The 23,245-nt window shown below is 36.4% G+C and overlaps 1 protein-coding gene across 1 annotated transcript; it reads right to left on the reverse strand.

The window, feature by feature from the left end:
- Nucleotides 1–53: 53 nt before the first annotated feature.
- Nucleotides 54–16,776, reverse strand: LOC149781841 (uncharacterized). Its single transcript, XM_089934794.1, has 4 exons — nucleotides 16,621–16,776; nucleotides 11,950–12,190; nucleotides 6,118–6,552; nucleotides 54–3,573 (listed from the first exon to the last, which is right to left on the reverse strand). Exons 1-4 carry the CDS (start codon nucleotides 16,723–16,725, stop codon nucleotides 1,535–1,537), a joined length of 2,820 nt encoding a protein of 939 aa, XP_089790920.1. The 5' UTR covers nucleotides 16,726–16,776; the 3' UTR covers nucleotides 54–1,534.
- Nucleotides 16,777–23,245: the final 6,469 nt, after the last annotated feature.

The raw sequence follows: 23,245 nt of genomic DNA on the forward strand, positions 1-23,245 counted from the left end.
ATGTAAATCAATACTGAAGTAAAAGTAACATGAATAGTAGTTACTAAATTTAAAATCACACATGGGTTTTGGAATGTAAATTGCAACTTGTCGCCCTTTGCGTGGTCCATTATCCACATAGAATGAAGGGAGAAAGAAACTATTTTGTAAAATTTGTTGAGTTTCTATGAAGGCGATTATTTTGAACTTATTCTTTAGCACTTGAAATATCTCATTAACTCAACCAGGAAGACTTCAAGATTTATGGTTGTGTTCAAGGCAGTCTTACAGCAAGTGAATTGTGTGAATCGCATATTCCTACACCAAGTACTAGTTTAAGCTCGGAATTACTTTGTTACCCTTGGTTGACACGTGCTATGTTGTGCCGAGAGGATTATTCTTAGTTAGACACCGTGTACAACTCTGCTGCTCAAGGTTACATATAGGCATTACACTGGAATATCGTTTCTGTTGGATGCAGTCATCAGCAACAAAATAAAAGATCCGAAAATGATAATATAATGTACACTACAACACTTCAAATATTTCATCAAACGTATTCGTGTTTAGTCTAACATATTCTATCGGAAGAAAAAAAATCTGAAAGCTTTTCCAGATCTGCCAAATTGATTAGAGGCGACTCTCCTCCGCCAAAAACGAGCCAGCAGAATTTATTATGAACACTTTTCGAATCTCAGTTGAAATTTTCTACCCCACTTCTATCTGTAGGTGCGTTATAAAAAGCAAGGTGTGAATCTCATCTTCATTAAACGTTAATTCTGAAGTAGCCGTTATGGTGGTACCAAATATTTGTTCCAATTAACCGAACTTCCTACGTGTGAAAGTCGTCTGAATTTCACCACTTTTAACAGATGTATCTTGCTTTCATGTAAAATATAAAATCGATTTCAAATGCTTACACACTACCGTGCACACTAACAAACCTCAACGCTTCCTAAATTAAAATCTAGTTCTCCGTATCTCTTCAAACATCCAGGAAGGTTAGTTAACATAATGAAAACGATGTAGAAGGACTAAAATTACGATTAAAACTTCATAAATGGCCGAAGTGTGAGTCATGTGCATGCTAACATCGAAGAATTAACTGTGTATTGATGATACTAAATCATGATGATGAAAAACTGCATCATCATCTTAGAGGTAAGAATAAGAGCCGTTATGGACACCATACGTTTAAAAAATTGCACTTTGAATGAAAAGCATAACTAATTTCACTAAGAAATTGCCTTATTGGGTTCATTAAGGAATATTCTAACATAAAAATTAATCAAACTGCAGTTAGGGGTAGGAAAGAAAGCTGGATCTGATCGACGATTTGCATTTGATAGAATCTTGTTGTAAAATATTTGGATCTCCAAAGCCACGCTTCTACATATTGTTTGTTTGGATCTCCTTTACATATATAGCTCTTTTCGCCATAACTTCGAGTGTCCACTAAAATAATTTAGTCATGGCATGTTCATTATATATACATTTATTCGCCTAAAGAATTCGAAACTAAATAGCTTGGCCATTTAATAGCTATGTTTACGAATCAAACTTCGGTCTCGGCAGCTTCTTTTAGTAACCATTCAAGTTTAATACCTCTCCTTGTTTCCCTGGGAGGTATTGGTTTCATTTTGAAACCAGATTTAATTGACGAATACAAGTTGTTTCCTGCTTCAGTGGTCTTTGTTTCCCCGAAGGGATTCAAATCGTGATTTTGTTTAGCACTGCTGTCGCGGTCTTTGTTTCCTCTGAGACCGTGTTGTTGTTTAACGTTAGTATCATAATTATGGCTTGTATCGTCCACGGAATAACCCATACACTGAACTAAATGTTTGTCTTTCCTCTCGAGCATAGCCGGAGGAAGAGATTGAACCAGGTAATCGTCTGGATTATTAGCCATTATACCCTTAGAACCAGTGTCATGTGAGTGATTTATATTTAAATTACCGTATCCATTCGAATAAAAATTTCGTTCAAACGTTTGAGACCTTGGCCAAGGGACGGAACCATAACCTATTTGCGAGCTGAACCCAAATCGCTCTGTAATGCGTTCGTTGGTATTATCCATCCTCAGTGGAATATCTAAAGAAGGTCTTTGACTGCTCTGGATGGGATCGAGCCTGACATTCTTCACTGTTCTTGCCCCTCTAAAAATCTCACCACTTCCGATGCCTACTGGAAAATTAATTTCAGCTTCTTTGAAAGGGAGCCTATTTTTGTTTTGTTCCCTCACTGAAGGTACCTGAAGTGGTTGGAGCTGGCCATTTCTTACATTAATTTTGGGCTTAAAACTATATTTATTCGGTGGCGGTGTGCTCTCTGCATTAAGAGATTTGATAGTCGACTGGCTTGAGCTGTTTGTACCGGATTTTTTTGGCATCATGTGCAAATTGTCAGTAGGTACTCTTTTTTCTTCCTCCTTATCTACGTCTTCATTATGCAAAAACAGTGTTGTTTTCTTCTGAGATGAAAAATATGGTCTGCTAGAGTTGATATCACTCTGACATGGTGGTATTGTAACATAAAAAGAGTGCTTAGAGCTAAAATTTGGAACGGTCAAAGTTTCACATGAACTCCGGGAGACATTGATTGGACGCTGTACCATAATATTCTGCTGATCACACTGTCCGTTTAGCAAGTTCATAATCTCACTTGTCTCGGACCATTCACTGGAAAAACTCTGCTCATGATCGATTTGAGATGGAATATGTTGCCCATGTAGAACGCCATTACTGGTTACTATTTTACAAAAATCAATATTTCCGACATGGTGTTCAGTCTCCGCAGCAGGCGCATGTATATTTTGCAAAGTTGGCTGTTCACTATTACTGATGAGATTACCACCTTGAGATCGTGATCTCAAGTACAAGGGCACTGATTTTGAATCATCCGTTGTTGCATCTCCAGCTGTGATCATATTGATCATTGGCGAGGTACGCTGGTCTATATCCGAATCAACCTCGTCTTCCTTTTCATCATACAGACGAATGTCCATTTTATTGAGCTGTACTCTTCCATTTTCAGATTCATCTCTGTTATTCTTTTTCAAAGTCAGATTTCTCTTGTTTCCATTTCTGATGTGCCTGACAGGCGTGACTTTCAACGTTCCTCCGTCGAATGGATTATTTTCCACAAAGACAGTACACGGTTTACCATCACCTATCTTATTACTTCTGATTTCTCCAGTAATGTCAGTTTCGCCATTCTTCATGAGAAAACAATTATGTTCCTTATTTGCACAAGATGACGAGCCGTTTAAATGAGCATCAAAATTTACTTCATCCTCTTCATCCATTGTTTCGATGTCATCTTCATCCATGGTCCAGTCTCTTCCATCAAGCCCTTCTGTCGTCAGAGACTTTCCATCGAAAATTCTCCTTTCACCTTGGTGCGTGTAATTGGGTTTCTTTTTATTATTTGCCGCATCTCCTTGTTCATTCTTGTCAGAGGAGCTGAGCATTTCCGGACAGATGGAGCTAAACTTTTGCTGAGTCTGCAGGTATACATCTTCCATGGCGGACTTCACATTCATAGGGGAGGCTGAGGGAGTTTTGGATTGATCGTGCACAAGTTCTTGCTCAGATCCTGAGGATTCAAAATAAAGTAATGTTTGTCAAACAGTGTGACCAAGAGAAATTCGGAAAAAGGCAAGATTGATGTCCAACAAAGGATGTGATTGATGTATTTTTATGTTACAGAGATTATGTAAGTGGATACTACATCCATCCTGAAAACAATTGTTTCATGCATTCCGAATCAAGGAACCGCTACTGCGAACGTATGCATGTCACACAGTCGTGTGAATGAAAGGAACAAGACACGAAAATATCGTTCTGACAAAAAAGTGGTTTCCATCTTGGAAACGTTAGATTCAAATTTCCCGTGTGCATTTATCCTGATCTGAACAAAATATAAATTACTTATGTGGAGGTAATACAATTATAAACGTATAATCGTATTTTACTATTTTCAGACTCCTACTGTTTTGAGTTTTTAGCAACATTACGGCTTATCAGATTGATAGGACTATTTGCATTCCAACATGAAAAACCACTAGCAAAATTTGTATTTAATTATAGAAATACCTCCATAGATACCGTTTAAACTCAAGTACAAGTCGAATCCAACTGAAGACAACATATAATCTCATCTACCGTCTCATCATGCATCAGAACCCGTTCTACTGATAACTACCAACAAACTGCATAGACCCAGATCTGCTGGTGAATTATGCAAGGCAGTGCTGCGTCGGTGTAGTTCGCAATTGGAATGACTTATAAACGAGTGTACAGTATGAACTAAATAATTATAAAAGTGTTGTTTTATCTATTTCTGTGAATGTTGCTCTCTTGCTTTATGGTTTTATTCTCTATTTCTCTTAATTTTTTTCTCTGTTTTCTTCATGGCTATCTCTTCTACTTTTGAGAATTTTTTTCTCAATGTTTGCTTCATGACTTTATCGCCCATTTCTGTGCATTTTCTCTTGACGTTTGCTTCCTGTTTTTTTTTTTTTCAGAGAACTTCCCGTGTTTACTTCACGGTGTTCAAAACAATAAGTGTAGCTTTTCCACATAAAGTGAAAATGTCATTCTTCAGAGAATTACGAGCATTTCTTTTAGAGCTGAGATTCTTGTAGAAAAAATTATGTTTATAATTTAACTTTAATTGTTACTTTAATTGTTACTTTGTAGCAATTCTCTTTTTCAGCATTTCCATACAGAAAACAAAATTTTAAATTGAGACGAAGCTGGACAAATGGCAAAAATATTGAACTGGTATGTACTTAGTAATTACACGTAAGCCTACCTTATGTAACACTTTGCTGCTAAATATAATGCACAAGCGATAATTTCCCTAAAGATCCATACATTTGTTCCTCTGAAGTACCCCTACCCCTGTATTTATTTATTCTCAGCATTTCGTTTTAAAATGCACTAACTATTCGGGCTATTGTAAGCACTGTCCTCAGTGAATTGTTGCATTTGCACATGAAGGGATGTAACTCTTCGTGACAACAATTACAAACAAGGAGGGGATGTAATTATGTTGTTGCTGTTTTAAAAGTTTAACGTCATTTTCAGCGTACGTAGGTTACCGATGGCCCCAATCTAACAGGTGAAGGAAGAACACAGGATAACCCCGATAAGAACCACCGAACCACGGTAAGCTACTGGTAAACTTTATCACATGCCCACATTGGTCGACCCTGAGATTCGAACAAATGCGGACAGAGGTGAAATGGAAATGATTGGTATATGCGCGCGCTTTAGACCACTTGTTATTTTTTAATATAATATATGGCACCAGTGAAATATGGTGAACGGATTCTTCCATTTTGAATTTTGCACATGTGCTTATGCACACACATAGATGGGTTTTAGCACAACCTCCCGTTTGGTTGTACCCATTACCGAATTTAAAAACGAAAAGCATCAAGGATATTAAAAAAATGCACAAAAACGTAGTCATTTCATTCATTAATTTAGGGGCCATTAACACCGTCAACTTGTTAGTGTTTCAAACCAAACATAAGCTCTCGATGTAAACAAGCAGACTTGCTACTCGTTGTCCTTTTCTATTTCCTAGAATAGCCTATTTCAGTAAGAACGGCGCCGTCTGCGTCCAACATTCGTAATTTTAGTTTTAATATTTCTAGAACAAATTTAAGAAACAAATAAGGAGTAAGTCTTGAATACATGTTTTGAAAGAGATGTAACTCCAGCATTTATGGAATTATTGAGATTATCAAAGACGATGAACTACATTACCTTTGTTGCTTGAAAACAGTCTGGCCCATGCAAATATGGCAATCGTGTTACTTCAGGTCACCCGTTTGATTCGAAATGCGTAAATGTTGAGTGTTTAAAACCCCCTGGAGAAAATCAGGCTAGGAACTATACATTGATGAATGAAATGACTAAGTTTTTTGCATATTTTATAACGTTGGTGACTTATGTGTTGAAAATCGGTAGGGGGTACAAATAAACGGGTATGCAAATACTATACTTGTGTATTATGATATTTGATTTGCTTTATAGGGTCTGCTTTAGTATACGCACGAAAATGGTTTACTTTACTATCACATGCCAAAAAAACGATCGAGAAAAAAATGAAAGAATTAGAAGTTACCTTGTACTTTTTTCTTTTCGATGAATGTCGAAGTTGACATATCTAATTTCAAAATCGGATTACTCAGTCTCATTCTTCTCATTTCTTCATGCAAATCATAAATATCGTCAGTTGAGTGATAAAAAGCATCTTCTTTTGAGTCAGAAATAGACCCCGGTGCATATGTTCCGAGCTTTTGCTTGTCCGTCCTCGACACTTGCGTAATTCCTATATTTTTGTCGTCTGTACCCATTTGCCAGGGCCTGCGTTTGTACAAAGGTATATCCGAACTTCTTCTACTTGTAATCACGTGGCGACGTTGTTGATGCTGGGTGTGCAGAAACGCCTGTCTCGCATGAAGTCTTGCAAGATTTGACGCACTATAACTTCTGGAAACAGCTGAGCATGCGTGGCGGATCGTCCTGTCTTTTGGGCTGAGATAAGACATGAACGCGGCTGAAATAATAATAATAGTAATAATAATATGGGTAGTATAACGGAGAATGTCATGGTCAAAATGGGTAACTTTAAAGGAGATTTCCAATCACGTATGCTGATGGTGGATTCAATAATTCGACTTAAAAGTGCTGTGACAATATACTCAGCATGCCAGTCGAAGAACTGCGCACGATCATTCACCTGATGTTCATGGACGATCGGAAACTACGTAAGAAACGAACCTGAAATAGACTTCCTTTTTGGAGACAGAAGATACTGAAGTATCCAATATCCGAATGAAAAGTTTGATCAATCAGTGAGCAGCTCTGAGCACAATGCATGACAAACTAGAAATAGTAGAATGGATTAAGCTGCTAGAGAACCAGTCCTAACATGGGTGGTATGAATAAAGGCCATAAATCCCAGAAGTCATTGAGGCAGACATTATAGAATATGATGCAATGAAGAATGAGATTCAAAAGAGTACATTCCTATGGTGAGGAAACTCCTGGTTCCAGAACTTCATGAAGGACACTGCTCTCAACGCATGGGCAGTCTCAACCCGCAAGAACGGAGACGGATTTCAGGTTGGACAGACAGGGTTGAAATATATGGATATAAAGGCTACAAACACAATGTCTATATGTGGTGCGCTGCTTCCAAGATCTGCTTGAAACTGACTGCATCTACTCAGAAAGGTCAGAGGGATCGGTCTAATACCTGTTACAGGGCAGAGAAGAGGAGCATGGAAAAGAGATGCAAAACTGCAAGTCTTAGTACAGGAAGAGAATCTTCCCAAAGTAAAGGAATCAAAGAAATCCTGCCCAAAGAGAAGGCATATTGAGGGGGCAATATAATGAAGGAAAATGCATGGGCAGATTAAAAGGAACACAGAACTGTATGCTGATGAGGATATCGAGAGATGATTCCAACTAGAAGAGCTAAGGAATGGAAGGACTGGTAATGGTATGGGTGCCGAGCCAACTATGAGAATACAAACGTATGAAATCAAGAATTCTAACAAACGTGCAGAGACAGTAATGAATCTGATGAATGAGTGCAGCAAGCTAGTCCATACCTGCACTTTTCAGCCATCTAAGACATGGGCTTAAGCCATATGCACAGCGTTATATGACTATCCAGCTTTTGGTGCCATCTAAGACATGGAATTTAACGCATATGCACAGCGCAAGCTGGCTACCATGTGTCTGGTGCCATCTAAGACATGGGCTTAAACGCATATGCACAGCACAAACTGACTAACCATATTTTGGTGCCATCTAAGACATGGGCTTAAAGGCATATGCACAGCGTAATATGACTACCCATCTGTTGGTGCCATCTAAGGCATGGGCTTAAAAGCATATGCACAGCGTAATATGACTACCCAGCTGTTGGTGCCATCTAAGAAGAAACGAAATTAAAGTAAGATATTAAGTTAGGGAAAGTGTTTAAAGCAGCAAAGCAAACATCTTTTGGGAATTTGTTGTTGTTTTTTGTTATTTTTGTATATTTAACGCCATTAGCAGCACACAATAGGCTATATAATGCGGCTCGTTTAACTGGTGGAGGAAGAAACCGGGAAAAAGTCAAGAAAACCACCTACCCACTGGATCCTGTGGGAGTTTGATATCTAAACCAATCGCACGATATATATGAGATGGCGTACGGTAATGATGGTAGACTGCATCATAAATATGGCCATAGAAGGAGAACATGACATCATTATCAAAGATCAAGAGAAAGTAACAACTTACAGTTACCACCCCAAAAGACTTATTATGGCTCAGAGAACACAGACATATGTGGTTTGAGGAATAGGAGTAAATACCACGCTACCCGAGAAACAGACTAAAATAGCTATGAATAGCCACAAAGAAACATGTATAACAGAAAGCTGAACTTGTCCGAACAACAAGGGTATCGGAGAAGATACTATAGTTAATACGATGATGCTCTGATTAATCTCGGTATTTGCTTATTGTATAGAGATAACGACACTATATAAGGAATGAGGTGTTAAACAATCACTGATATTGGATACCCGAGAGAAAGAATTGTGGAATATGGATAACGATGGGCGTACAAAAGGTTGTTTTAGGAATTCAATCCGATGTCTCTTTATCGACTTGACGGAAAAGACAGAAAATTTTCCGCCCGATGTTGTTTATGTCTACTCCAAAGTTATGGCCCACGTTTACGAAAACGGATGAGTTTGTTTGGTCAAATTGATTCGAATCAAGATCTACTTTAATAAGTAGATCAAGCGGGCACTAGTATACGTCATGTTCTCGTGATGCTTGTCATTCCCGACCGATTCGGTTTTAGTAGCATGCAATATAAACGCTGCATTTCTTCTCAGTCAGTGTTATCATCAATAACAATATGTTCAAAATGAAGGTTCCACTTTCAGAAATATGAAAACTGTAATTTATATTTGTGGTTTCGATTCTATTAGGATTCCTTTTTTCCCAGAAATACACAACTTTGATTGCAAAAAATTACCAGACTGAAGCCAACATATTTTTTTAATAACATTATATCAGTGCAGATCAATTAGTGCCATAGATTTTCATATCTTTACAAAATATATTCCTTCCATTTACTTACAATATTAATCACAGATTTAGAGCTAAAAACCATTATTCCAAATGAAATGATCGAACCTTACTTCCCTAATTTGCCAAAATACCGATGTCTGTTATTTAGATATTTACCGTGTTCATATAACTGTTTCGGTTTTTGAATGTGTCCGTACACCGTTATTTAATAGACAGAACATGTTGGAATTTGGTATAATAACTGTGCTAGTCTTTTAACAGTTACACTGGGAAAGCTGGAGCACGAGCCGTCCACTTCGCTTTGCCGACCCTTGGGTGGGCTCTTTATAGCTGTACTTATCACGCGGACCATACCTTTGATTTATTTACATCGTTTTACGCTTGCCTGTAGTACAATTTATTAGAGAATAACCAAGCTCATTTGCATACTGTCCTACAATGTAGATATGGCATGGGAAGAACCCTGTCACGCCTCATTTTTGTGCCGAGTCTATTGGATTTTCTTTCCATTTTTCACCATTCATTTAGCTAAAAGGAATCCATATTAGTAATTTAATATTTATTAATTATTTGTGATGGAATATAGGTTTAACAATATCGTGGCCTGAAAAAGCATAAGCTTTTGTAGCTAAACAAAGACACATCTAACAACAGGTGCTTTGCCCCACACATTGTTAATCAAAACGTTCAGTGCAAATTTACAAAAGAGGGAGAGACCACTTGTAATTTAGTATAATTCTTCAGGCGAAAGAATGTTAAGGTGTTGCTAGTGAAGCAGATCTTGCCATATAAATATCTTTCTACCCTACAGTAAAAACAAACAAAAAAAAAGTGGCTGATAGGGCTTATAGGCAAGTCAGTATGCTATTTGTAGCTTGTAGAAAAAATTTATTTGAATTATAATGAAAGTTTAAAACATTTTTGCACATACGTTATTTCAGTTTTGTATGTATTGTGTAGCAGAGATATGTTGTTATGTAGCAAGCTTAACCCATTTAACGTGACATTTTAAAAATCCTTGCTTAATGTAAAATGAAACATTTCTCATATTGCTGTATACTGTGAACTTCGAGGGAATTACGCTTAAGGCATGCTAAATGAGTTACGTTTTGATCTATAATTAGAATTTCTAAACATATTCTATTAAGTAATGCATGTAGAAAGTTGTTTATTGAAAGTGTGTGTGTGTGTGTGTGTGTGTGTGATTTGGATTTTTCAGTCATATTCCTACGATGTCTGCAGTGTGACAGTTTATAGTGATGTCTTGCACTGGGACATCAAGCCGCAGACATGTAGCATGATTTCCCACCCAGTAACATTATCCTGACACCAGGCCGACCAGTCCTTACACTATCCTCTTACAGCTGAGCGCCAAGCGAGGCAGCTGTTAGTACCATTTTTGTACGTCTTTGGTATAACTCGGCCGGGGATCAAACCCACGAACTCCCGCATCTGAGGCGGACGCTCTAACCACTAGGCCACCGGATTGGTTGTTTATTGAAAGTGAATCAATAAGTGGGATTCACTGGATTACACATTTAAATATACTTTAAAGAGATTTTAATGTCTCAATGTTTGTATGTTTCTTGATTCGTTCAATTGCGGGAATTGTTTTACTCAAATTTCTGGAGAAAAAAGAATTAAATATGATTTTCTATCAGACTGAATCAACCAATTGCAAAATTCTGATTAGCTGTCGTTATTTAAATATATAAATACTGGCTTAAAACTTTTTAAAAATATATATATTTCTAATTCTTAAGTAATCAAAACTAAACCCAGCTTGACAAAACTTCGAGTGTTTTCCTCGTAACTAAAGAATTGAAGTTGGGATATAAGGAAGAAATAGGGTTGATAGAAATGAAAGACAGTATATGATATGTGACAGTCGTGATGATTAAGGCGAATAGCATTAATAATGTCCAATATTTACCAATTTACACCTAAATGTAATTAAAACGTACTTCTGGAACATAAAACCTTTGTACAAGTAGATTACACTGGTAACTTCTAGCAATAAGAAATAAACATGTAAACTTATATAAATCTGCATGCGAAGCGTTTAAAATAAGGAATCATTATTGTTAAGGTATCTCACTGAGATTACTCATTATGTCCATGTTTTCCAGCTCTTGGTTATTATCTTCTTAGGGTTTTCATTAATATTTGTATGACATTCTAAACCAAATAACAACTTGCAATATCTGATCTATGAATATTTGCATGCTTATGAGAAGAAAAAAAAAGATAAACTGAACTGAACTCTCTAACTAACATAAACAATGCAGGTATATGTGTGTTTTCTCTGAAAGGACGGGGACACGGAACGATCAAGACTCGTTCAAAACACGGGCGACAATCCCATACGCTCCTTTATCAACCGGGCCTGCCTGTGCTGAAATTTCCCCGTATTTCACGAGTACGCATAAACAAAAATACGTCATCAGCTGCACACTTTAACAATCCCCTACACATCAATCAAAATGCTCGTACTATCGATCGATAAGTGATTATGCTTTGACGAGAAACTTCTATTGACTCAATGAAACAGCAAAAAAATTATGTTTGATCGTAATGGCGAGGAAACTTTACTTGCTCTCGCGTTGATTGGTTAAGCAGGTTTATGGATAAGAATCCACGCACATGCGGCTAAGGGTCTGAAGGAGCGTAGCGGATAGTCACCCGTGGCTTGGAACGATTATTACAGATTTCTGATTCACTATCAACTCTCCAGTTTTGTCAACCATTTGGTGACACTTCATACCACCATCAGAACTGCCAATTCTCAAAACTTCGTGCACACTCAGCCTAAGTTGAACAATTTTTATATTAAATCATTAAACATTCTTATGACCTGCTGGGTGTTCTGAGGGCAGGAAAACCACGTGTCGTGTACCACAGGGTGTGGAGGGAGCCGATTTCACAACACGTCTTTGTACAGGTTCATCCTTCATATTTTCCATCTTCAAAGCTTTCCGCGACCTCCCCGACCTGTCGATGTGGATTTTCCGTCCTTTTGGCAGAATCGCCTGTTTTTCTTCTTCTACCATGTCAACAACGTCTGCCTTCTTGCGTCGGAAGAACAGGCAATTGACCTGTGCAAGACAGAGAGAGTATCTCTTTATCATAGGAATTCAATATAACATATTACAACGCCTTTAAGGAATGCCAAACCATTTTCCCATGCTACCGGTCGACATGGTCATTGACTAATTTTCAGTCGCCCAATAAGGAGGGCATTATTCCATTGGTAATTATGGTTATAAGTCGAATATGGATGGGGATTACCGCCATAATTATATGCATGTATTTTCTAATCTTCCTTGATGCATTACTGTAAATGGCTGTTTGCAAGTGCTACTTTATAATTCTATCCCTGTATATTGTATTCTTCATTCATGTAGATTGTACGTGGCAGTTTGCAAGTACTACTTTCCTTCTGTATTATTGTTACATTCATAATTCTAGTCATGAATTTTCTATTCTTCATTGATGCAAGCTGTAAATGGTTGCTTGCAAGTGCTTATATCTACTTTCCTGCGTCATTGTATCTTGCAATTTGCCAACTACTGAATTGATTCTGAGGTTTTGTATATTCTGTTTATAAACTTGCCATATTACAATTACATCATTCCAAATGCTGTTTTCATACAGATTTGGCCTTGCAACAATGTAAATACTAAGTTTTATAGTATCATCTTAACTCTGTCGCTATCTGTTGTCATAATGGCATACTGGAGATTAGCATGGCATTGTGGCAACAGACGGCGCTCTAAATTTCTAAAGGTTTTCCTTTACCAGAAATAATGAATGCACCCCACGGAACTTTAAGGCATTAATTTTGTGTCGATAAGCATTGTAACCCTTTCAGTCCCTTTTTTACGGTGTGCGTTAGGAACGAAGTTTTAATCGTTCTTTAAAACCATGTGCGTTCTCAAAGATCTAAGTGATTTATAGCAGTTTACGAAAACAAAAAGCGCACACACTGCAGCAGGTTGGTCCATTTTCTTCAACCCAATTTTGACGTACTTAAGTATTCACTTTCACCGTTTAAGAAATCTTCCTCTTAGTGGCATCTCCCATTACCTTGGAAACATTAGTTATTTTAGCAAAGTAAGGTTCAGAAATGACAATGATATATTCCCTCGTACTCTTCTTAACGAGCGTTCATCAGACAACCACTGGTTGTAAGGATCGTAATGTACGTCACTCATTTTGACGCACCTTTCAGACGTCTATCTTTTCCTGTGATACTATTGTACATAAGCTCCGGTGTAAATAATATACATCAGAGCAACACCAATAGCACATAAGAAAAGTTTACAGGTAAAAATGACATTCCAAAAATAGAGCATTCCTAAAGATTTTCGTATTCTTATCACAATATTCATCTTACCACAATTTTCATATCGCAAAGCCGAAATAATCAAATTGTGGAAAATCATGTTTGTATCGTGATAAAAATGTTTACATGCGATTAGGAGTATTAGATTTAGTGTACGATTGTTTTCCAATACTTAATTTGCATTGCTAATGTACAGAACCTCGACCTTTTAATGTATTTTTAAAAGTAGCGTTTTAAACTGGTTTGCATCCTTTAAAACCCTTATCTCTAAAAGTGGAAATAATCAGAGACAAAAGAAAATTTTACAGGAGATTTTACTTCTATTTATTATAATTCTTACCATTATCAAACCGATTCAGAATAATAAATTGGTGCAGAAACTTAAAAAATATAAATATAGCACCCTTAGGTTCTAATTGTTCAGCTGCTCTTTGTCACATTAAAGATTTAAAACGAAAACTTTAAAGAATTTTTGAAATATGAATTTTTATTAACAAGAGAAAAAACTACTGATCTTACTCGATAATTATACATGGTAGAATTTTAGTGATCACTGATTTTATTTAATTGACTACATGTATTCTGGATAGTTGAGGGCGTTTTAGAAGAGTCTTTTGCTGTTTTAAGGTAGTCATGGGTTTTTTCATTGGGTGATAATTACCAGCAGGGAGAAAAAATTCTCTTGATCTTACTCCATAATTATACAGTGCGGGATTTTACTGATCACTGTCTTTTTTAAGATTTGATTCATTATAATTGTATACATGTATCATGGGTAGGTGAGAGTGTTTTCAGACAGTCTTGTGCTAGCCCCAAGACTTTCATGGTTATAGGCAAAAAATTAAACCGTTGGATGTCTAATTCATGCATAAGTTGTTGAGAAAAAAAATCAAATATAAAATTGCTAGACAGATGGGGGGGGGGGGGCAAACAAGTGTTAAAAAACATTGCCTAAACTTTTAGAACAGTTTTTGCTTTAATTTTTCTTCAAAGGAATAGACTATGAAAAGCTTGAGGACGCACACATTATGGTCAACAAGTATTGGTTGCTTGACTTGGTATTAGGTAAAAAACCGACAGTCTACCATTTTTTCTGTTAAATGGCTTGTCAAATGCAGGAATAGGTTGCAGATGTGCCTTAGATATCTTCTGATTGGAATTTCCTACCATTTGACAAGTGTGACAAGATATATGGTACTTATAAACACCACTTTTAATTTTCGGCAAATAACAATGATTCAGGATCTTGTGATAAGTCTTATTGACACCAAAATGACCAGCTTAAGGAGCTGTATGGGCTAGACTATGAATTTTCTGTCTATACGACTAAGGAACAACAATTTGATTGCTCACTGACCACTCATCACCAGCATGTACATCAGGTGGTCTCCATTTTCTCATAATGACCCCATTTTTCACAAAGGAACAAACTAGTCTTTTTGTAGCTTCAATTTCTAAAACCCAGTCTTGTGTCTTCTCTGAGGAATACTTGGGGGCCTATAACTCACATTAACATGTATTGCATGTGTATAAAGTAGCTGTTACTTTCTGTTCAGATTATTATTCTGTGAAGAAACTAACTTACTTATGAATCTCTCTCTCTCTCTCTCTCTCTCTCTGCTGAGTGATTCAGTCATTTAAAGTATGGGATTTACTTTATTCATTGTTCCAAGGCACAAATATTACAGATAACAGGCCAGATTTAAAATTTCATCTCAGGTTCATAAATATAATTTGATAAAGGTCAAAGCATCAGAAATAACAAATTATTAAATAAAATATAATCCTTTTCGTGTTTTATTGCTCATAGCAAGTGCAAGCAACTTATTGTATTGCCCGCAAAAACAAACAAAAATTCTCCAAAACTTCCGTTTTGTTTGAAACACGAAGATGACAATGCTAGGGACGGCTTGGTGACAGTCGAGTTAGAAATTATTAATCGACGAATGAAATAATTAAGTTTTGTACATTTTTTAAAACATCTTTGATGCTTTTCATTTGTGGTGATGGTTGGTTTTCACAAACTGCCAGGGGTCTTGAGTGGCCGAGTGCTCTAAAACGCTCTCCGTTACGGATCACTGACATCTCACCTCTGTCTGCGTGGGTTCGAGTCTCGGATTCGGCCAATGTGGGTATGTGAGAAAGCTTGCCAGTAGCTTCTCGTGGCTCGGTGGTTCTTTCCGTGGTTTTCCCGGGTTCTTCCTCCACCATTAATACTGGCCGCCATATATAGATATCGTGTGCTGAAAAATGGCGTTAAACCCTACAACAACAACAACAACAACGACAACACAAGCTGTCAGGTGTGTAGGCTGAAAATATAAAGGATTTTTTTTTACTGTTGGCATGTGGGAAGCACATGCCAGAGATGTTTGCTCTACAATGTCTTTCACCTGTTTGGACTGACGGTACTTTTGATCACTATTATGAAAATTACATGCTGTCTGAATGACTGCCTTTGAGAGCTGGAGAAATGTACAAATGTACTTAAGATGGCACAAAGTTATCTAACTTTCCAAATCATTGAAAAACAAAATCAAATTTTCAATGTAGGAATTGATATTTTCTGAAAGTTCACTTATAACAATTTAAAATATTAGAAAGAAGATATTGGATCACTTTTATTTAATTCACCTCTGAAGTTCAGGAAATGTACATAGTCTTGCAGAGCTAGCAGCTTTTATAGACATTTACCAGTTTTTCTCACGACTCTTAAGTTATGGTCTGTTGAGAATGCCTTTCGGCGATCTGTCTAGCATATTTCTGTATCAAATCCGATGTCTGACAACTTGCCAATGCACGGGAAGTCATTGATAAATATGCTAAACCGGCCCTTTCAAACGAGAGTAATTCGACAGGCGCATAACATTTTCATAAGTATCTAAAATACGATCGATTTGTGCGCTGATGTGTTGCGTACACATCTGTCTGCAATAATTGCAATATTTTATGAATATGTGAGATAAGATCCCGGCATACCAATACAAGTTTGGGGACTGACTCTTCGGACTAACGAGAATAGCAATTGGATAAACTTATATAAAACATCGTCGTTAATTCATTTCTTTCCTAAAACTGTCAGTGTGTTATCAGTTGATATTGTTGTCAATATCAGACAATGTAATTCACATTATTATGATGTTGGAATGTACACTCAACCAACCAATCAAATTCACTCACTATCTCCATAAATTTAGATGTCTTCTGCTCAGGTTCCTGCGGTTCTGACTGCGCATTTCGCACACGCACTTTCCCATGGTCGGGAAAAGGTGAAAGACCGGACATGCCGATGAAGCCGGCGTCGCAGGTAGCGTCTACTTTGCAGTTGAATCCGATGGTTTAGAAAGATTCCCTAAAAAAATAAATATAAATAAACTATCACAAACAAGTATTAACTATTAGAGATGCAAAAAGATGTTACATATCGAATTCATTGCAAAAACTACTCGAAAGCTGTCAGACGCACTTAAGGATTTATGATCCCGGGTTGATAATTAAATATTTTTTTTTACAAATCAACAAAAGCCTCCCATGGCTTTTGTGACTAAAACTGACAGTAAATCACTGCATTTGTATATAAACATACAGCATAACTTACATTATACTTGCATAAGGACGATATCCAATGCCTTCCAATTGAAATGCAGAGTTGTACTGACATGATCAAATAAAACTAAGATATTTCACTACTTCAAAGTAGCTGTGAAATATAATGGAAAAAAGTGCGCTCTGCTGGGAATTATTTGTCTTAACAGCACCTTCAGTTCAGTTCTATTAGTACTGCAATATATATTTACTGTTTTCAACTATGTATACATGTGTTTAAAATCTGCATATATATATATATATATATATATATATATATATATATATATATATATATATATATAGATAGATAGATAGATAATATGGTTGTCTGGCGTAGTAATCTTCGTGAAGTAACAGGTGCGTATACTATATTTCTAACATTATTGCGATCGGTTTTTACAATTTTATCCTTAAACGTTCATTTCTCGAATACCAGATTTAACCTTCATTATTAAAGAGCATTAGTCACTTCACTCTTCTGTGATTTTATCTTTTCGACTCATTGTACAGGTACTGACGATTAATATAAAACAAATATATACCGTACTTTCTACACTCGGATGCAATAGCGTCGACCATTCAGAATATTCCCGCTTCTTTCCTAACTGAGACAAACGTAATATTTTATAGCATGCAACGAACAAAGCCAAGATGTTCCAATGAAATATCCGTGCGCTGTCATCGAAATGGGGCTGATCAAAGAAACCGGCTAACCGTTAGGATAAGGAATCGGTTCACAATTAATACTTTCAGTACCCACGAATGTAGTTCTAGTCTATTTTTAGAACATTTTTTCCTCTCTCATTTTGGTGGTGATAGAAGAGTTTTATTTATGCATTTTTGGTAGGGATTTAAAGGTAACTGTTTATTCTTGATAATATGAGCTCAGGGTGTTGTTGTATGTGTGTATTTCGGCGACAGTGCACAGTGAGTAATAAGGCCTTGGTGATGCTTCAGCATCTAAAAAAAGAGCAGGTCAACCTTTGACGAGAACTTCACCGTGAAGTCATCTTTGAAGGTATTTTAGATTAGCATATGATTTGTATTGATTGTCACACAGTGGAAAGGTCAGTACTGAGAAACCAATGTAGATAACGTATAGTAAAATTAATTGTGTCCTATGTCCATAAATGCATCCGTCCTCGCATTTATCACCAGGATTCTTATGAATTGTTGCACTAGTGCTATTTCGTTACGTTATTGATGTCTACTTTTAGTTTTAGAAACATTGTTTTACAAATAAAAACACGGTGATTTGTAGTTATTGTTTCAATTGTCTCTTCCTAAAGTTGTTTTCGCAAACATTTGCGACTATATATATATATATATATATATATATATATATATATATATATATATATATATATATATATATATATTTGAATAATATATCCACGCTATAATAAACATATATGTGTACCCTTCTGTATAAATTAACACTGTTATGTTGTCATTCACTTTCACCTAGTGACTTATTCAAAGAAAAGTTGGCGAACTATTTACCGATAACAACAAAAGCTGATCACTTCATCGTGCTAATGTATTAATAAAGATCCACTGTTTGAAAAAACTATGAAATCGAACCTTGATGGGAACCGAATGAGACTAAATACACTCATGTTTCGAGAAATTCAATCCAGTGAAAACGAGTAAACTGAAACTGTACCAATAATTAACAAAGACTTATTGACTTTCGACTTTAAATGTGAAATGTGCGTGTCTGCTGTGTTTGCTTTGTTGGAGTTGTAACACTTGTAAGACTGCCGGCATCAAAACAACAGCCTAATTAAACATTGATTTGCTTATGTCGTTTCTATACGTACCCTAATAAATTTAGCCTGGCAGCCTACTCCTCTTTCTAATTGTTTCGAATTCAGTTTAAATTCCCAGGGCGAACTAAGATTCACCGATCATTACCCTTTCATTTTTGGTAAACAATTTTATAATTCAAAAGCAAAGCATAAAACAGTGGAAATATTTTCACAAGGTCTGATAAATTATATGGAGATGATAATTTATATAATTTAAAAGAAGCAACTGTGATATTTAAGCGTATGTATGTATGTATGTATGTATGTATGTATGTATGTATGTATGTTGTGGTGTTGCGACTCCATTCACTTGCGAGTTTGGCAAAGAGAAATCTCACCCAAAATTCACCAAGATTTAATCATGGTGCATGCATGCACGTGTCAATCTATCTGAGATTTAAAGAGTCATGAATTTAACTGTACTTAATTTACCTGTGCTATTATAATGTTCCTATTTTACCTGTGTTTTGATAATATTCTAAGTTTGCCTGTGTTATTATCATACCGTCTAATGGTTTGTACTAAATGCAATACCACCATATATGTCAAAGGCTCATGATCGTTGCGAGGAATCCTATCAAACCTTATTTAAAAACTCACAGCGAAAAGCTCATTATTTATCAGTAATTTTAAAATCAGATTTTTATTTGAAATAATATTTTACATATGTATTATCAAACAATCTAGTCGCTCGTAAATTAATAGTCTTAGATTATATCTAATACCAACTCGATTTAAAGCAAGAGTAAAACCGATAGGGCTCCTACTAAACGGTAACGAAACAGACCTATAGAAAAACCATAACGGACCTATAGAAAAACCATAACGGGCCAATAGAAACACTGTCATCTGGGATAAAGAAAAATTCGATTTTTATAATAGGTTCCAAAAGCGCTTTTGAACAGCTTTGTAATGTCAATCAGTCGAAGAATAACCACTAAAATTTAATAGTTGCTGTAAATGTACATGTATAACTTTCTCATGCTTTATTAATGCTTGATTATGAAGGGAATTGATTTATTGGCAATTTTAAGCAAATTTAATACTGCGTATAGTAATTTGATTGATAATTTAAAGTTGTAAAACAGAAGTATTTCTCGTTTGAATTCATTTATATCGCAAAGTATTAGCAGTGAAAATAATGAGTCAAATTTAAAAATCAAACTTGATTTTTAAAAATATTTTTCTCTAATATGCTATTTTCTTTTCACTTATTGCTCGGTTAAAATATTGGACTCCTGAGCACTAACAGTATGTGAGATGAAACCAATGGTCTTAAAAAGGGGTTTGGATTAAGTTAGAGAAGAGAAAATAAGTGAGTGAAATGCTTAGTCTGGGTGGGGGGGATAAAGGTAATTATTTAAATATCTCTGATAGGAGAGAGATTAAAAATCTTTTCGAGATTTTGTGACTAATGAAATAGCGATAAATAGTATGTGAGATCAGAATTCATCCTGTCAAATGAAGCCTCCTTACAAAATATGTAGAATCAACTTTACTGTTAAATCTGGTCATTTAACAGGAAACCAACAATATATTTATAATTTATTCATTCGAGTGCCTTCGCGTAATTATCATGGATGCCCCTGAGTAGTGTGCCTTGGCGTGTCTTTGGAAAAGGCACTAAGCTCCCTTTTCCTTGGCATAATATATCTAATAAGGTGTTTAAAATGCCACTAGAACAAATCCCATCACCCCACCCATTAATAAACAAACACAAACCTCCAGGTAGGTACATTATACATTCAAAATATTTTTGCAAGCGAAAGTTTTTCACGTGAATCGAATGCGATAGATGTGGAAAACAGGAGGAGCGTATAGTAGACTGTTGTATAGTTATGACTCCTTAGTTGTACGACAAAATATTCTAATAACAAGACTTTGATGAGCAGTCATTAGGAATAGTGAGACAGACTGATGGATGGATGGATGGATGGATGTGAACGTGTTGGTCTTTCAACACATGGACTTACAACAAGTAATTTATTATATTATTTCTAGAGGAAATAAGAAAGATGTAGCAAATTCCAAAAAGGCTTCAAGTAAATCTGAACATTCAATATGGTGTGTGTTGAGAGTAGTAATAATACAAATAATAATAATAGTGATAGTAGTGGCATCATCAGTAATGGCAGTGAATTCCACAGAAACTACATACGTAACATTGCAACAAGAAATAAAGTAAATGCTTGCCATGGAAATGTGTCTGTGTGGGTGGGTGTGGGTGTGGGTGTGCGTGAGAGAGAGAGAGAGAGAGAGAGAGAGAGAGATGTACCTTATTACGTAATTAGATCAGGAGAGTTGATAACTGTATTATTACATCCCTAACTTTTTAATGACACCGGTATTAATTGCAATTCCATATTTTTCCAAGTCTAGATTAAAAGTATGCACACGAATCCAACGTTTCCGTGACTTTTATATTGTCCCAGGGTCAGAAATGTATAATTGGATTTGCATCCTTTCGTATGTCCAATACAAATTAATTCCTGTGAAACCCAATCCTGATTATTCATCGGTCTTTAACCTCCTTCCACCTTAAATATCTCAAACATTGTAAAGTTAGAGACACATATAAGCAATAAATAATAATAGGACCTTTATCTACATTATACCTATATAAACGTTCTACCTAGCTTGGAGAGTTTTGATTCGGTACGGTACCTGTGGAAAAAAAACTTTTCTTACCTGACTCACAATAGGAATACATACATATATATCTATATTGTGTATTCGTAATTTAAAAAAATGCAGGCAATCTACACCACAATAGCAAGTGTTCATACCCATAACTATACGAATTGGATTTATGTAATGGGTTAATTATTATCGTGTAATACATTTCGGTGCTAATAACTTAAACATAACTTTGTTAGATAGCTGGCAATTGATAGGTTAAATGAACTCCCTATGTAAGCATACGGAAATGACCCACCAAATGTTGTCTTTGATGGACAAATCTGGGCATATGCAGTCTGTGAAAAGCCACCAGTAGAATAAGCAACATATACCCAGATGCTCCGGCGCATTATGCAACGGCAGATCAGGGTCTATGTTATTTGCAGTGGAACTCGACTGACAGGAGAGTATATACGGTAAATTCGTGCGTTTGTTTGACGAAAAGAGAATCAAAAATGACAGCTTTTACTGTACGATGAATCTTGTCTAGAAAGGACAGTTAAAATACAATTCCTAATATCCCTTTTATATAGTGTACTTTATAACGAGGAGTATTTCCGACGCTCTCTTTGTTGTGTACAAACGTTTGTCTTGCAACGAGGGAGGCGCTTGAACCCAACAGTTAAAAGTCTTATCCGGGTTATCCAGCAAACGCGTGCAAACAGTTGTTGTTGTTGTTCTAGGGTTAAACGCCATTTTTCAGCACAAGATAGGCTATACATGGCGGCCAGTATAACTGGTGGAGGAAGAACCCTGGAAAACCCAGGGAAGAACCACCGACCCACGAGAAGCTACTGGCAGGCTTTCCCACGTACTCACGCTAGCCGAGCCTTGGACTCGAACCCACGCAGGCAGAGGTGAAATGGCAAGTGATCGTAACGGTGAGCGCTTTAGACCACTCGGCCGCTCGGGGCCCCGCGTGCAAACAGTATAATATTGTTATTCTGAGATGATGAATTACATACATTATGTACCAAATGCCTACAATAAGAATTTTGTTAAGAAACAAAAGATATACTCTATAGAACGTGTAAACCTAAGCAAAAAGTGAGGTCACAAAATAGCACGCGCCAAACCAGTTTTAAAAAAACGGCTGTTTGACCACGGTGTGCGGGTAGAGCAAACAATGAAATAAAATATGAAGTTAATGGCTGACATAACGTAGATATGAACAGAGATATTTAATAGAACAGCACGAACCCCGTATATAAAAATAACAATTTAATCAGTTACATAAACAAAATAAAAATGAACATGACATGAAACAGTTATACAATTTAAGTGAAATTCAGTTAGTTGTTCTGTTACACACATAAATCAAATCTCATCAAATAATCGAGTGACTGATCACCTGGTAAGTTGCTTCCGATCTTTTCTAAAACATTGTGACAGGTCGGCGTTTCGGACCCCCTCCCCCCCCCCCCCCCATCTTCATCTGGTCATCAACTGCCCAGGTTGTACACTGTGCTTTTCACCGTGCAGTACAGGCATGGAGTTCTTTTCTACTTCAAATAAATATAATACTCAACCGAAATAAGTGGCCGATTTTTTTTTTTCTTCTCCTGGAAACAATATTTCCACTCTTTATACATCAGATATCGTATATCGTAATTCAACATAACCAAGCTATGGTCAGTTCGCAACCTGATACTGAAAAACAATCATACTGACGTAAATGTATGTACTTCCTAGCAGCTACTCGCATTATTAACTGGAACTATGACATA

This window comes from Sinohyriopsis cumingii, chromosome 15, assembly GCF_028554795.1.
Source record: "Sinohyriopsis cumingii isolate HCF-2022 chromosome 15, ASM2855479v2, whole genome shotgun sequence".
NCBI lineage: Eukaryota > Metazoa > Mollusca > Bivalvia > Unionida > Unionidae > Sinohyriopsis > Sinohyriopsis cumingii.